The sequence below is a fragment of the Ahaetulla prasina genome, chromosome 1 (genome assembly GCF_028640845.1).
Source record: "Ahaetulla prasina isolate Xishuangbanna chromosome 1, ASM2864084v1, whole genome shotgun sequence".
Taxonomy (NCBI): Eukaryota; Metazoa; Chordata; class Lepidosauria; order Squamata; family Colubridae; genus Ahaetulla; species Ahaetulla prasina.
In genome coordinates this window covers 250,833,556-250,849,252 of record NC_080539.1, presented here as the reverse complement: position 1 = coordinate 250,849,252, position 15,697 = coordinate 250,833,556, and the positions used below count along the sequence as shown (strand labels likewise).

Below are 15,697 nucleotides of genomic sequence, written 5' to 3'. Positions count from 1 at the left end.
AGGTATCTGTTATCACTAGTGCAAATAGAACTCTGTCCCTCACACACAAACTCACGCACACACACACACACACACCGACTTCTTATACAGCTTGTTCATAAGGATGCTGAAAAGAGCTGATACTCACTATCTCCATAGCAACGAAGAGGACCAATTCTCCAGGCAGCTTCAGAATTAGGTCTGTTCGTATCAGTGATAACTATCTGGTTCACAGGTAAATGTTCTTTAAAGGAAAGGAAGCCAGTATCATTGGTCCTACAAATAGATAAATGTGTAAAATGTATATCAGGGTAGAAATCTTAAATAGTTTTGCATGAGAAATTATAAACATACAATTTATACAATATATGTAAAGAGGGAGTGGGAAGATGCACATTTAGAGGTAAAGAGATATATTTGGATCCAAAAATGATGTTTAAAGTCTCTTTTGATAACAGAAAACTTCCTATTGGTATATTGAACATATTTTATACCTGTTTCACTCTGTTTCTCTCCCCGCCCCTTCAAATTGCTATATTGGGGTAAAATATATTCATTCATAGTCCAAATGCAATAAAATAACATCTAAAAACCTTCAGTCTTAAAAAAATATATACGCTAGTTCAAATGCCTAACCAAAATTGTTTTAATATGGTGTCAGATTGCTAGCCTAATGCCTGACAAGTCTCTTTACTGAGTGTGTCCCATAATTAGGAATCCTCCATCAAAGTGCTGAAAAGAATTTGTGTGAAAATACTAATAGGCGCTGTGTAAAGGTGTCCCTGAGCAACCTTATAGTAGAATAGGGATCTTGGAGGACAAGGAAGGCCAGCTCACATTTTATAATTCCATTCAGAGATAATCAACACTTGAGGTACCAGTTATAATAACAAGATTGTTGTGTGGACACAAATAGAAGTGAGTAGTGCTACCCATTTGCCTCCACCTTTGCAGAAGCTGGGTTTGTATAACTTCCTTTATTTGGTTACTAAATAAAATCTTTTTGTGGATTTTCAAAGTTTATTGACCCAAATGTTTGTGTACCATATTGAAACAATAAGAAAAGGGGAAGGAAAGGAGGAGAAGGGAAGGAAAAAGTAGAGGAGTGGAGTGAAGAGGAGAGGAGAGGAGAAGAGAGGAAAGGAAAGGAAAGGAAAGGAAAGGAAAGGAAAGGAAAGGAAAGGAAAGGAAAGGAAAGAATTGTGTGAATGCTTATATTGGTCTTTGACTAGCTTATTTAAGAGTATTTCTGAACACAACAATTATATAAACTGTTGCTAAGAATTCCTCAGAACTGATCTGTAAAATATTTGGGGTCAAACATGCTGCATTATATGGTTACAACATCCTGAGGTATGCATTATATCTGGAGAAATAGAAGAGATGCTGAAATTAATGTAAAGTTCACAACCTAGCTTTTAACATGCTGTACCAGCTGAAAGTTTTCAGTGGTTTTCAAGGGTAGCCAAAGAGATTAATTCAGTTTTGAAGACTGCTGATATAGGAGATTTCTGTGGAATCCATTAAAGCAATCTTCAAAAAACCTTTTAGGTTTTGGAAATTGGTTTGTGTTTTTCCCCCCCGTTTTTCCCCCCTTTTTCAGTGACAATGCAAATGTCAATGAAACATATAGATAATATGGCATTATATATGCATATAACAAATGGCAAGTAGAAAATAAACACAGGGGATATTCTATGCTCTGGCACTCAATATATTAATATTTCTTTTGACAAGAAAGATATATCTGTTTACTTGGGCATTTTTTAAAAAATCAATAACACTGCCAAGCATTTCTTGAGATAGTGGCCCACTGCCATTAGAGAGATTTTGTGTTAATTTAAAAAAAACAACAAAAAAAAAACCTGTGGATGTTATTGTGCTCTTACTGCAAACTGATTTGAGACTTCCAGTGAAAATTGAACAATAAATCTTTTAATTCGCAAAAAATATGTTTGCTACTATAGTAGAAATATCTGTATTAACTGTATGCTGGACAGATAATTCAAATTCATGGATTGTTTTTTCCAGAGCAGCAAAAATGGGAATGCTCAATTTTTTTATTTAAAAAAAAGCATAAAATAATGTAACATTGACTATCAAATCTTTCTAAGGCAAGTGGTAATAGATTTCCTCTCCAGATATTATTACATTTTTATATGGCTGGCATTTTGGCGGAGCACTAACTGTCCATCTAATATGTTAGTAACTTAAAAATGGTGTCATGCATAAAAACTATGCAAATTATAGATTTATGATCTATTTGAATTATTGACCAATGATCATAAAATTAATCATAAAAACTATTTTACGATTGATCACAAAATAATAAGGGGCATAACATAGACCAAATAGCCTAAGCAACCCATTTTTTTCCAGTCTTAAGTTAAATATGGCCTCTGGTAGCTCAACAGACTAAGACAGTCTGTTATTAACACAGCTGCTTGCAATTACTACAAGTTCAAGTCCCACCAGGCCCAAGATTGACTCAGTCTCCCATCCTTTATAAGGTAGGTAAAATGAGGACCCAGATTGTTGGGGGCAATAAGTTGACTTTGTATATAATATACAAATGGATGAAGACTATTGCTAACATAGTGTAAGTCGCCCTGAGTCTTCGGAGAAGGGCGGGATATAAATGCAAATAAAAAAAAATGCGAAGAAGACAACATAATAGTAAGGAACAAATAATTATTTATGAGGAAAGGTATTTTAAAAGACTCTATATTTCTTAAGGCAAGCAAAAACTCATCCTATCTATTATATGAAGTTCCGATCTGAATTTGCAAATTTTAAAATTCTGCAAAGAAGCCTGAGGTAAAGCACAGGAGGACAAGCTCAATTTTTGATTTAATTAAAAAACCCACATTTTTTTTAATGCATCTGTAAATTCAGGGGAAAAATATATTGCACAAGACATTTTCATATGAATTAGAATAAGATAGAAGAAATAAAGCAAGCACATTTAAAATGCAGATCTTTGAGAAATTGTGTTAAGGTCCACAATGCCTAATGATGTTTTCAGAATAATATGATTTAATTTTATTTATTTAATAATATTGATACTTTATATAAGCAATATTTTTCATGACAGAATGCCAGGTAACTTTCATCTAACAATTAACCAGAACCAGGCAAGTCTTGAAATTAGCTAGGTGGCTGATCATATATTTTCAGATCCTTGTTAATCCATACCCATAAGATATATGTGAACAATATGGAAACAAATTAACTTTCTTACAATATTTCAAATGGGCCCCAATAGTTCAGAACTTCATTACATCTATGAACCAAATGTAAATTACAAGTTCATAGCAGTTTTTAATATTTTTTATAGTAATAGCAATAGCACTTAGATTTATATACTGCTTTACAGTGCTTTATAGCCCTCTCTAAGCGGTTTACAGAGTCAGCATATTTTCCCCAACAGTCTGGGTCCTCATTTTTTTTTTATTAAACTTTATTAAACTTTTTTACATTAAAAGCATAAAAAAAAGGGGAAAAAAAGGCTTATATCATTTAACAGCTTATTTGTGGTGTTTTTCATCTAATAATAATCCATGCAATAATGACAAACATTAAATTATACATATTTGTGTTCTTATTTTATCTATTGATTATGTTTAGTAACTAAATATTCCTATCTCCTTTCCATCCATCCATACCACCGTTCCCATATACCATAAAATACTGATGTCTCCTTATCCTTCAGACTCAAAGTTAGTTTGTCCATTTCTGCGCAATTCATAATCTTTTGTACAATAAGTCTCTCTGTGGGCACGCATGGCTGTTTCCAACATTGAGCGAAGGCCATCCTAGCAGTAGTTAATATATGTAGTATTAAATATTTTATACTCTTCACGTATTTTTTTTAAAGATCCCCAATAAAAAAAGTTCGGGTTCTAGATCCAATTGTTCATTCATGATTTCTTGTAGCCACTTTTTAATTTTTAACCAATATTTACATGCTTCGGGGCAAGACCACCACATATGGTCTGGGTCCTCATTTTACCCACCTTGGAAGGATGAAAGGCTGAGCCAACCTTGAGCCTGGTGATATTTGAACTGCCAAATTGCAGGCAGCTGGCAGTCAGTAGAAATAGCCTGCAGTACTATACTCTAACCACTTTGGCACCATGGCTAATGTATCAGTCTTATTGAAAAACAAATCCTCATTCTCTTTTATTTCAAGATGCTGCTTTACAGTACTATAAACTGGAATATTCACAAAGTCCCCCTCACTTGCATTATAATAGTTGGCAGGACAGTAGTGTTATTCAATTTAATTTCCTCTCTTATAATATCCTTTGGGTATATTGCCTAGTTTTAAGTTAATGAAACCTCACTTGAATAGGTAGCCACAACAGCATTTAATGAAATTTATGATACAGTATATTATGAAAAATATACTATCAGCATATGTCTGGTGCTATGCAACTTGGAAACAAACCAAATAAAATATCTTCAAATATTTTGAAAGTTTGCAAGTACTGGAATGCAGATTATAAAAGTTTAAATTTTCAGTGTTGCTATGCAAGTTTTAAAAAGTTAAACCAGCATTACAAGTAAAGTACTGCAGTTAATTATATAACAAAGAGATCCTGGAAGATAATAGCATTAGAGTCTGCCTAAATAAGTCAACCCAACTCAATAATTATTCTAGCATCTGTTGTTTATGATAAAGAATAAGGTTAGTGTTAACAGAATAACAGAGTTGGAAGGGACCTTGAAGGCCTTCTAGTCCAACTCCCTGCTCAAGCAGGAAACCCTACACCATTTCAGACAAATATTTCTCAAATTTCTTCTTAAAAACCTCCAATGTTGGAGCACCCACAATTTCTTGAGGCAAGTCGTTCCACTGATTAATTGTTCTGTCAGGAAATTTGTTCTTAGTTTTAGATCAGTTCTCTTCTTGATTAGTTTCCATCCATTGCTTCTTGTCCTGCAGGTGCATTGGGGAATAGGTTGACCCTCTCTTCTTTGTGGCAGCCCCTGAGATATTGGAGCACAGCTATCATGTCATCCATAGTCCTTCTTTTCATTAAACTAGACATATCCAGTTCCTGAAATTGTTCTTTATATGTTTTAGCCTCCAATCCTCTAATCATCTTTGTTGCTTTTCTCTGCACTCTTTGTAGAGTCTCAACATCTTTTTAATATTGTGGCAACCAAACTGGATGCAATATTCTAAGTGTGGTCTTATCAAGGCATTATAAAGCGGTACTAACCACTTTAGCTAATATTGATTCTATTCCTTTTGCCATTTTTTTTAACTTTTATAGAAAATAAATATTTTCTGTCAATTGAAGAGTACGTTTCTCTAGAATTCTCATGACAGTAGTTCAGGGATCTTCCTGAACTGCCAAGTGCCAAGTGTGTTTATATGAGTATCATGCTTTTCTGTACATTTCTCTCTCTTGTGATCTACCTCTCGTGATCTTGGCCTCCTGTCTTCTGAATAAAAATATCCTCTGGGTCTTTTTTTCTGAAGCACGAGGAGCTATGGAGTTTGCAGTTTGATGCAAAGTATGTGATGGGAGAATACCATCAATGTATTCTATCATCTTATAACTATAAAGGAAGGATAGAATGTCCCTACAATACTTCCAAAAGAAAAAGCTTTTAAATGAATAACGGAAGCCATTTGTGAAGAAAACTTTCAAGTGGAATATTTTCTAATATTGTATTAAGCAATAGGAAAAAGCCAAATATTGTACCAAATTATAGACTGCGCTTGCTCAATCTACTAACCTTCAGAACTACTAGCTACAACTTTAAAATTCAGGACTAGTAATCATACCACTACACTGAAGGCAGCAGGCCAGTTAAAACTACTGAATGCTATTAAGAAAAGAGAATGGCAAACTGTCTCAGGAGCAACTATAACAATTCTGTCACTGTTTGAGGGATCCTTGGTGGTCTCTGAGCTTGGTTATTTTTCTTGAAGACATTTCATTTTCCAGATTAGTAACAAAGCAATCAAGCTCAGAGAGCACCAAGGACCCCTCAAGTCAACCAGGAGTTACAAATATTTTCCTTTATTGCTACCATCACTATGTCTCTTACAGAGATACTCCTTTTCTTTCTCTCTTTGCTTTCAGAAATGACACAAAACTGCCTGGTTCCAACCTAGTTTTTTTAAAAATGTTTTATTATATTTATAAGCACAACACACCCGTTAATATATTAATGCTATGCCTGTAACTATTGTATTATGTGACTTATGTTTTATTTGTAATTAATTTAACAAATTGTTAGCTTTGTTGATGGCTATTTCTGAGCGGAAGAATCTATAAAACCAATTAAAAAGTACTTTTAGCAATGAGACAACCATTTTCTGCTTGCCTTTCATCTGGTTGTGAAAAATGAACATATCAAGGGAGAAATGGCAAATCTAATTCAGTAGCACAAACACGGCTCAAAATACAGAAATTAAAATACCTTCTCTGAGTATTAAACATTCAGAACTCAAAACTCTTATCTATATATCAATGGAAGGCTGTATTAATTTTGTTCTCTTTGACATTCTAATATTTTAAACTTTGAAAGTAGGGGGGTGGCATTAGAAAAATTTGGATAAATTTTGGAAAATTACTCCTTAAAAATAAAGATCATCCAGACATGTGTCAATAATCTGTTATTTGCTATATAATACCGGTACGTTCTATCTAAAATATTTTCTCTGGTTCAAATTCATGAAATAATCAGTGTTCAATAATTAATTATGATCTTCAAACTTTCTAGCAAGGGAGTCTTCATGGAGAGAATGGAGATAAAAGTTTTTCTATATATATTTTTCTAATTGTTTTAAGTTCCCTCTCCTGCCCTAAAATATTCAAAATGCTATATGCTTTTTATTTTATTACAACAGGGCTGAGCTATTTCCTTTCTAAATTGAAAATTCCAAATTGCTTTAGCCTATGAAAGCCATTCTGTGCTCACATAATTTTAACTACCTTCTTTTGTTCATTTTCCAATTCTACTGTAACCATTTTTTTTACTTCACCACTGATTTACACTGTATTGGTATAATTTTTCTGCAATATAGGTCAGGTGTAGTGCAGAAAGAAAAGATGCATTCTTTTTTTCAAAAGTGCAAGTTTTTGAGGGAAAAAAATTAGAGTTTCTATAATTTATTTTTTCTTCAGCCTCCATCTCACTAATACTAAATTAAAAGTTGTTCATGAAGCATGTATGTATCATAATTTGTATAATTGTTTTATTACAAGAATCAGAAACCTATTACAGTTATGTAAATTAATCATATGATGAACAAATGGATCTTTCTAAATATGAAAATATTCAAAGCAGGAGACCAAACTAGATTCTACAGTAGAGTGAAGAACAGCTTATTCCAACTTCATCAGCTTAAATCTGAGAAGATATAGGAACATCTATAGAGTAGAGTGAGGTTGGAAGATAATTAGTTGATTTCGCAATTCTAATTCATCAGTGACAAAATTAAAAGAGCATGTTAGACAACTTTATAGATTTGAAATTGTTCTTGAGATCGAGCACTTCTCAAGAATATTATCCTTAGTCATAAAGGATAGCTTACTTCTCTAATTTAAGTTCTCCAGGGTTGGAATTCAAATTGGAAACACAATTTGAAGGCCATCATAAAATTTATTTAGACATTAAACTTACTGAATGCTTTAAAGAGGCATTTATATTATATATGTTTTGTGAGGTTTGGAACTCTACACTCCCCAGTTTGCATGTCAAACTTATGACTGAAAAGTAAGATACACAAAAAATAAACTTTATTTCCAACTCATTATATGCCATTAAACTGGTTTTTCCCCCACTTTTTTAATAAGAAAAATTAGCTCACCTGTTGCCTTTGATTAGTGATACAATAATTCAGCCCCTCATAAAGAAAGTCCCAGACAATCAATGGTAGGTCACCTATCTTCTACCAGATTAGAAAACCATTACTATCCCTAACGTAGCCAAATTTTGTCTTGATACATGAGAGTGAAGCACCAAATGTTGATCCATAAAATTACTTTTCTTTGATACCGTCAACATGTTATATTCTTTCTCTCCTTTCCTTCTGTTTTTAACTCTGTTAACTTTTTTTTAATTTGCATTTATATCCCGCCCTTCTCCGAAGACTCAGGGCGGCTTACACTATGTCAAGCAATAGTCTTCATCCATTTGTATATTATATACAAAGTCAGCTTATTGCCCCCAACAATCTGGGTCCTCATTTTACCTACCTTATAAAGGATGGAAGGCTGAGTCAACCTTGGGCCTGGTGCGGCTTGAACCTGCAGTAATTGCAAGCAGCTGCTGTTAATAACAGACTGTCTTAGCAGTCTGAGCCACTCAAGGACTCTTCCTATAATTTTTTAATAATGCATATAGAAGTTCATGTATATGCAATATGTGCATATATATGCACACAATGGTGAAAGCCTGCAATAAAGTTTACCAACCACCTTTCATTAAATTCATAATATATTTCTATATGAACAATAACATAAATTAGAATGCACAGTTACCATTCTTCTCTGTCTGCATCACAGTTACAAAAATATCTCAGATCCACACAGCTTTCTTCTAGACCACAAGCACATTGTTGGATTCCTGGAATTGATCCTCCCCAGTAAGGATGTTTTTCGTTGGCACGACCAACCCACCAAACAAATGGAATTCCATCTGGTGGAACAAAGAGAGAAGATCTGCCATAGGAAATTTGAAATAAGCAGACAATTCAAAGAAATGAAACGGGTAAACCTATTTCTTTTATCCTATATGTCCTACCAGTGGTAAAATGATAGGAAAGCAAATGATGAATTTGGATTTATCCCCAAAATTTTCTGTAATGTAGACATGCTGAGCATATGTAACTTCACTTGTAGACCATTTTGCTACAATTTTTGTAGCAAAATATTATTTGTATATCCCACAATCAGATACCATAGGTAAGATGGAAGCATGATATTGATAAAATGATATTTGCAGGCATTTGTATTTCTTGCTGGGATCAGTGTCTTTTTTTTTCCTCTTGTAGGTGTGTATCTCTCTGATTAACTTATGTGTACTTATGAATAATTAAGAAAGATGCCCAAGGAGACAGGAAAACCAGCTATAAATAAAACACAAATATGCAAATTAAGGGCAGGAGGGAAAAGATTATTGCTATAGTTTAAGGTTTAATTAGCTTTCCCGTATAGTAGCTTGTTGATATTTCTTTCCATGATGCATCAAAAATGTTTTGGACTTCTTATAAAATTTGTCATAAACAGACTCAAAGAATAGAGGATACATAATGTATACAAATTTCCAAAGGTGAACATGTTCTTGGGGTCTTGGTGGTCTCTCAATTTAGTTTTGAACTTGAAGTCATTTTATTACTGTGCAAGTTAACCCCATCAATGTTTTGATATAAAGTGAAATTCAGTGGTTGTTTATATCTAGTTGATTATCCTACCAGCCTTGTGCTGTGAGGGTATTCCTTCTTCTTGATTGATCTGATTTTGCTTGTGGTTCCTGCTTCTCTGGATGATTGGTAATGTGCATGTGATATGGAAGGATGTGCTCAGGACTGTTTCCTTTGGCCTTTAGCTGTTTCTTTCTGAATGGTTTATAAATGTAATTAATTTCTATATGTTTGCTAATGGCTAATTTGTCAGGTTGCCAAGCTTCTAGGAATTGCCCTGCCTTCTTAGAACTGATCTAAGATCTACATTTTCCAAGATGTAATTGTGGCTGAATTTCTCTATATGCTGTGAAGTGAAATAATTCCCATCATGTGTTCTGAGTGCCAGTTTGATCTTTGTCAATGTATACCTTTTGGGGCATATCCTGTCTGTGAATTGTGTTACATTAAGAGGATAAACACTTTTTAAAAAATTGTGCGGGTATCCTTTCTGTTGGGAAATGCGATACTGATATTCTGCTTCTGTTCAAAACCACAGCGCAGTAAACTCAGAACATCAGAAAGCAGAAATATTAAAGTATGTTTTAATTTTATGTTTCTGAATTTGGGGAATGTAGTCAATTGTTTTACAGACTATTTTATGTTTTGTGCACACTTGACTGAATCTACTTAAATATTATGTATAGGTATGGTGCAAATAAAAAAAATCCTTGAAAATAAAATAAAAAAACCAAGCTAATTATGAAGTACAGAGAACTAATTAAGAAATGCTTTTAAAGAACTGTTCAAAGTCAGTTTATGTTGCTCTGCTGTTTTCCTTCTAAACTTAGACTTAACAATATGAATTCTTGTAAGGAAACAAAAGCGAACAACAAAATTTCTTATTCATGCTTACTCAGAACTAAAATTCATTAATGTAATGGACTTAGATATAAGAAGTTTTAGGAGGAACAGCATCATTTTGGGGACATAGTAAATTGAAAGATAGGGGATTTATCCAAAGCCCAGTCGTACTCATTATAAAAACAAAAAGTACACTATGATTTCCCCAGACATGTAACTTCTGATGTTTTTTGTTTTTTCTAATTTGTGATACATATTGGAATACTCAGGAGCATTATGAAGAACATATTATCAACATTATTATTTTCAGCTGAAGTGCTGAATTAGTGCTTCTTTTTTTACAGTACTGTCAAAACTGACAAATGTCTTTGCTACCCAATTAAACTATTGCTTTCCTCCCCCTTACCTTGTACCTCTTGCCTCCTTTTTCCTTTCCCCATTTCCCCATTTCCCTATTAACTTTGTTTCTATTTGCATTTTATTTGTATTTTATTATAATAAATTTTAATTAAAAAAACCCTTTTTCTATTCAAAAAACCTTTTGCTATTCTTTTAAAGATATTTGGAGGCACACACAAATGTACTTAGTACTAGCAATCTAATTCCAATGACAACTTAAATAGATACATTGGAAATTATTATCTAAGTAAGAGTTGCTATTTAGTTCTATAATACTTTATATGGTTACCAGGAAACTAATGGTAATCATTAATCAATACTGAAATGCATATTATTGGATAAGTACATTACGCTACAACATAGTGGTATAATAAATATACATCCAAAGCTAGGGTTGTAAGAACAAATATTTTTATAACATCTTTTCTGTATTTGACTATTTTATTCTACTGCACTAACCAAAAGATTTATGAAAGTCCCTCAAAGTAGCACACTTGCCAAATCTCGAGTCATTTAAAACCAGACTAAATAGAGAATTTGCTAATACATTGGAGGGAACAACCTGACAAGACACAAGGAATAGATTTCTATTGTCTAATGTATCTTTTTTAGTATCTCTTGGAGCATCTGATTCTGCCACTAAGAAATGACATAGTAGCTCACTTGAACAGCAGCGAGCAAAGGAATGAGGTTATATAGACTGTCGTGTAAGTTCAACAAAGAATTTTAACATGTGTTCTGAAAAGAATTTAATTATGCTAATATCGGTGTGCATTTGCTTAACATTCTGTTTCAAAGCAATATAATTACATCACAATGCTTTAAGAACAATTCTACAGTGCATAGGCATCTATGCAGACTTAACAAGGACATCTGAGGCTGATCCAAAATGAAAGAAGGCAAAACTATGAAAAATAACAATATTTGTATATTGATAAAGTTATTACAATATACTTTTATCTTTCATATACAACAGCACCGGAATATAAAACACACCTTAGTTTTCAGGGACGAAATTAAGAAAAAAGCTGATTGGCAGGTGGATTGGCCTCCCAGAATACCCCCAATCAGCTGTTCCCAGAGGTGAATTTTAGCAAAAGGTTCCTTTATTGTAAGCTCTGTGACTTGCTTTTTTTGGCTTTTTTTCCCTGCCTCTGAAACTCTGTTTCAGAAAAAAACTTTTTTCTGCCTCTGAAAGCCCCTGAAGCTCTGTTTGGGGCTTCTTTTCTGATGCTCCGTTTCTGATGCTTTTTTCAGCCTCTGAAACAGTGATGGGATTTAGCCAGTTCGCACCACTTCGGGAGAACTGGTTGTTAACTTTCTGAGCAGTTTGGTGAACTGGTTGTTGGAAGAAATCATTAGGGCAGAGAACCGGTTGTTAAATTATTTGAGTCCTACCACTGCGTTTGAGAAGCTGGGCGGGTCTACATTCGGAGTATAAGACACATCCAGATTTTTACCCTCTTTTTTGGGGGGGAAAGGTGCGTCTTATACTCCAAAAAATACTGTATTTTCAGACTTACTCCTTCAGAGTAGTGACTATGGAAAATTTATTAAGGGTTTACTGATTTTAATGAGACTAATTCTGAATCTAACTCAATGTAGCTTAAGAAGATTGCCAGAAATGGATTTATTTGGTTAAAAATGTTGCAAATTTAGTTCAATTTTATCTTGAGATTCTCCCCAGATTTTAATCAGGGATTCTTATTTTCCTTATTACAATATAGCATTATGCCAGTATTGGAAACAATACCTAATACCTGGAACATAAGAAAAGCTGCCAGAAACCAATACTAATATTTAAAAGGTTTAATTTTTTATGTTCCCCATTCTTTACTTAAAGGCACATGCCTATTTCTCATCATTTACTTTTCCCCTTAATTTCTCTTAAAAGCTCCCTGCACATTTTAAAAACTAACTAAAGTTATCTTTCCATCTCCTTCTTATATCATAGAAGGAAGAAGGAGCATTATCTATGTTCACCACCTTGAGTTATTTACAAAAGGCAGGATATAAATAAATAAGTAGGTAAATATATTTATATCTAGATCCCGTAAGAAATAAGAATATCATTGGTAAACCAGTGACAAACAGTTTAGGGTGATTTCTCCAAAGTCATCCAGAAGACTTTGTAGCTAATTTGAGGCTTGATATTCCTAATCCCAACATAAAGTGGCTTTTATAAATGCTTATGGGAAAATAGTCAGCAGAACATATAGGCTATAGGTCCATGATGGAGAACCTATGGCACACGTGCTAGAGGTGGCACACAGTGCCCTCTATGTGGGCATACGAGCTGACACCCCAGTTCAGCTCCACAGTGCATACATTTGCACCTCCCGCTGGCCAGCTTCCTTAGGGTCTCTGATGCACATGCACAGGGGGCGGGCCAGATGCATGAGGACTGCGCACGCATTGCATTTTGGGGGTTTGGGCACGTTCTGGGCACTCAATCCACAAAAGGTTAGCCATCACTGCTATAGGTATTTCCTACTTAGGTTTCCAACTACTGCTATCTTATTCTAATACAAATGAAATTCAAGTAATACTGAAGAAATTTGCTACAATCTCTGGGATGGAGGAAGAATAATTGAACAATGATTAATCACCCATTTTTGAAAATAAAAAACCCCCAGTTATTATTCAGAACTATCTCCATTTTTCAGCAAAAGTTTCCCTTGAGGGGTAAAGAAGAAAATTAGAGAGAAATTAGAGTTTTCATATTGTTACAAGAGAAAATAATTTCAGATAGTGTCGTAGGTTAAACATAAAATCCATAAAGATCAAATTAGGTTCTAGATGAAATGGGTATTGCTTCACATTGTAAAGATGCAAAGATTCACATGATATAAACTCTTCCTCCTTCAATATACTCAAGGGTGAATAGAATAGAATAGAATAGAATAGAATAGAATAGAATAGAATAGAATAGAATAGAATAGAATAGTTTATTGGCCAAGTGTGATTGGACACACAAGAAATTTGTCTTGGTGCATATGCTCTCGGTGTATATAAAAGAAAAGATACATTCATCAAGAATTCTAAGGTATAACACTTAATGATAGTCATAGGGAAACAGCCAATATAAATCTTAAGAATACCAGCAACAAGGTTACAGTCATACAGTCATAAGTGGGAGGAGATGGGTGATAGGAACAATGAGAAAATTAATAGTAATGCAGACTTAGTAACTAGTTTGACAGTGTTGAGAGAATTAAATTCTTTATCCTTCAAATTATATGAAAAAGCAAATATAATGGTGTTGGCCATAAGGTGAAAAAAATCAAATGCATATTAGAATGGTTCATGTATTAGGCAAACCCAGTTGCTATAAATAAAATGTAAGTTTTATGTAAGATGTGCCAAAAGAAATATTTTGCATGCAGTTCTCTGTGGCATCACAAGATGCAATTATGTACCACATGCATTACAATCCATATGGGGAAACTGGATGTCCTAATCTTTATCTAATTTCCCAGAGAGAGGAAAATAATACCATCTTATGTCATTGCCAGATGGCATATACCACTCTTTTCCCTTTTCTGTTACATAATGCAATAATGATGACACCAATTCAGGCAGCAATTTGCTAGAGATGTTGCAGAGTTGTAAACTGAGTCTTTTTTCTCCTAGATGACAATACTGCTTGTTCAACCTACTGCAAGTAACAGTAGAAGTACATCACTATCATTGCTGTAGCTTGGTGCTTAGGACATGCATCCCAGTGCTCCCACTGAACACAATTTCTTCTTTGTAAGTAAGTCAATATCCAGTCTTGCCATGAGTGGACATAGGCTTCTCCCAACCACATTCCAGGAATAGACAGGATTTATTGTTTGGGATTGGGATGACAACCTTCCTAGATTGCCAAAAGGAAAGTAAAATAGTGTCTTCTTTGAGTCAAGCTTGGGTGACTTTATGGATATAGCCCTGCGACTTTTTTGGAGCAGCACAGAACTGCTTTCTTTTGATATATGTTTCAACTAATTAAAATATCAATATTCAATCTACCATACATCCCTAATACTTTCTCGTGTTCTACTAACTAGACCTGTTTAGCTTCTGAGTCAAGAAAAGATGATCCAGGGTTACATCATGCTGATACTATTTATTTTATTTTATTTTATTTTATTTTATTTTATTTTATTTTATTTTATTTTATTTCATTTCATTTCATTTTATTATTTTATTTATTTTATTTTCTATTGTATTATTCTTCTATTCTATTCTATTCTATTCTATTCTATTCTATTCTATTCTATTCTATTCTATTCTATTCTATTTTATTTTTGCATAAATACCCTCAAGAAATGCTTGTGGTGCATTCATCATGTGGTCAGCCTTATGTCCCAGTTCTATGAAAGTGTTAAAGTGATATCTATCAATTAAGAAGAACAGTGAACAAGGATAAAATAATGCCAGAGATAAGGGTCTAGATCAGGGGTGTCAAACTCACATCGTCATGGCATCATCACGTGACGTACCACAACTTTTCCCCCCTTCGCTAAACTGGGCGTGGGCATGGCCAGCGTATGACACATCTGGCCCGCAGGCCACGAGTTTGACACCCCTGGTCTAGATGTTACATCCATAATCTGTAGTTTAGATGTAAGACAGAAGAGCTACTTAGGGTATAACATATTTCCAAAGTATAGCATATTCTTTAGCAAGGCTTAAAGAGTATAGCAAACTATTGTCACTGATTCTGGCATAGTGAACATAGGAAGGTTAGGGAGCCTGGTTCTCCTAAATTCAAAGAAATTAACAATCATTTTTTAAAAGAAAAAAGAAAAATGGAAACTTCTGCTTTCATTCATGGCAAAAAGACTACCTCAGTCTTAATACACAGATGAAGAAAAGTAAAACTTTCCCATTTTACCTCATTCCTGCATAGGTCTCACCACAGACCACAACTGTGTAAATTAAATTGAACCTTAAATCACCTATTACCTGTATCTCATCTTGATCCATCTATAACCTATAAGTAATGTCTTTCTTCTAGGTAAGTGGTATAATGATACAGTATTCTATTATAACCCAGATGCAGATAATCTCAATTTATTTAATAAAATGAACACCATTACTGCT

At 33.9% G+C, this 15,697-nt stretch overlaps 1 protein-coding gene across 1 annotated transcript in view; it reads right to left on the bottom strand.

The window, feature by feature from the left end:
* CNTNAP5 (contactin associated protein family member 5) overlaps positions 1-15,697 on the bottom strand; it is a 472,018-nt gene that overhangs the window by 73,285 nt on the left and 383,036 nt on the right. Inside the window, exons 14-15 of the mRNA XM_058195711.1 lie at positions 8,487-8,643; positions 128-255 (exon numbers count right to left, since the gene is read on the bottom strand). Of these exons, the coding sequence (XP_058051694.1) occupies positions 128-255; positions 8,487-8,643 (285 nt within the window). The remainder of the gene's footprint in view (positions 1-127; positions 256-8,486; positions 8,644-15,697) is intronic.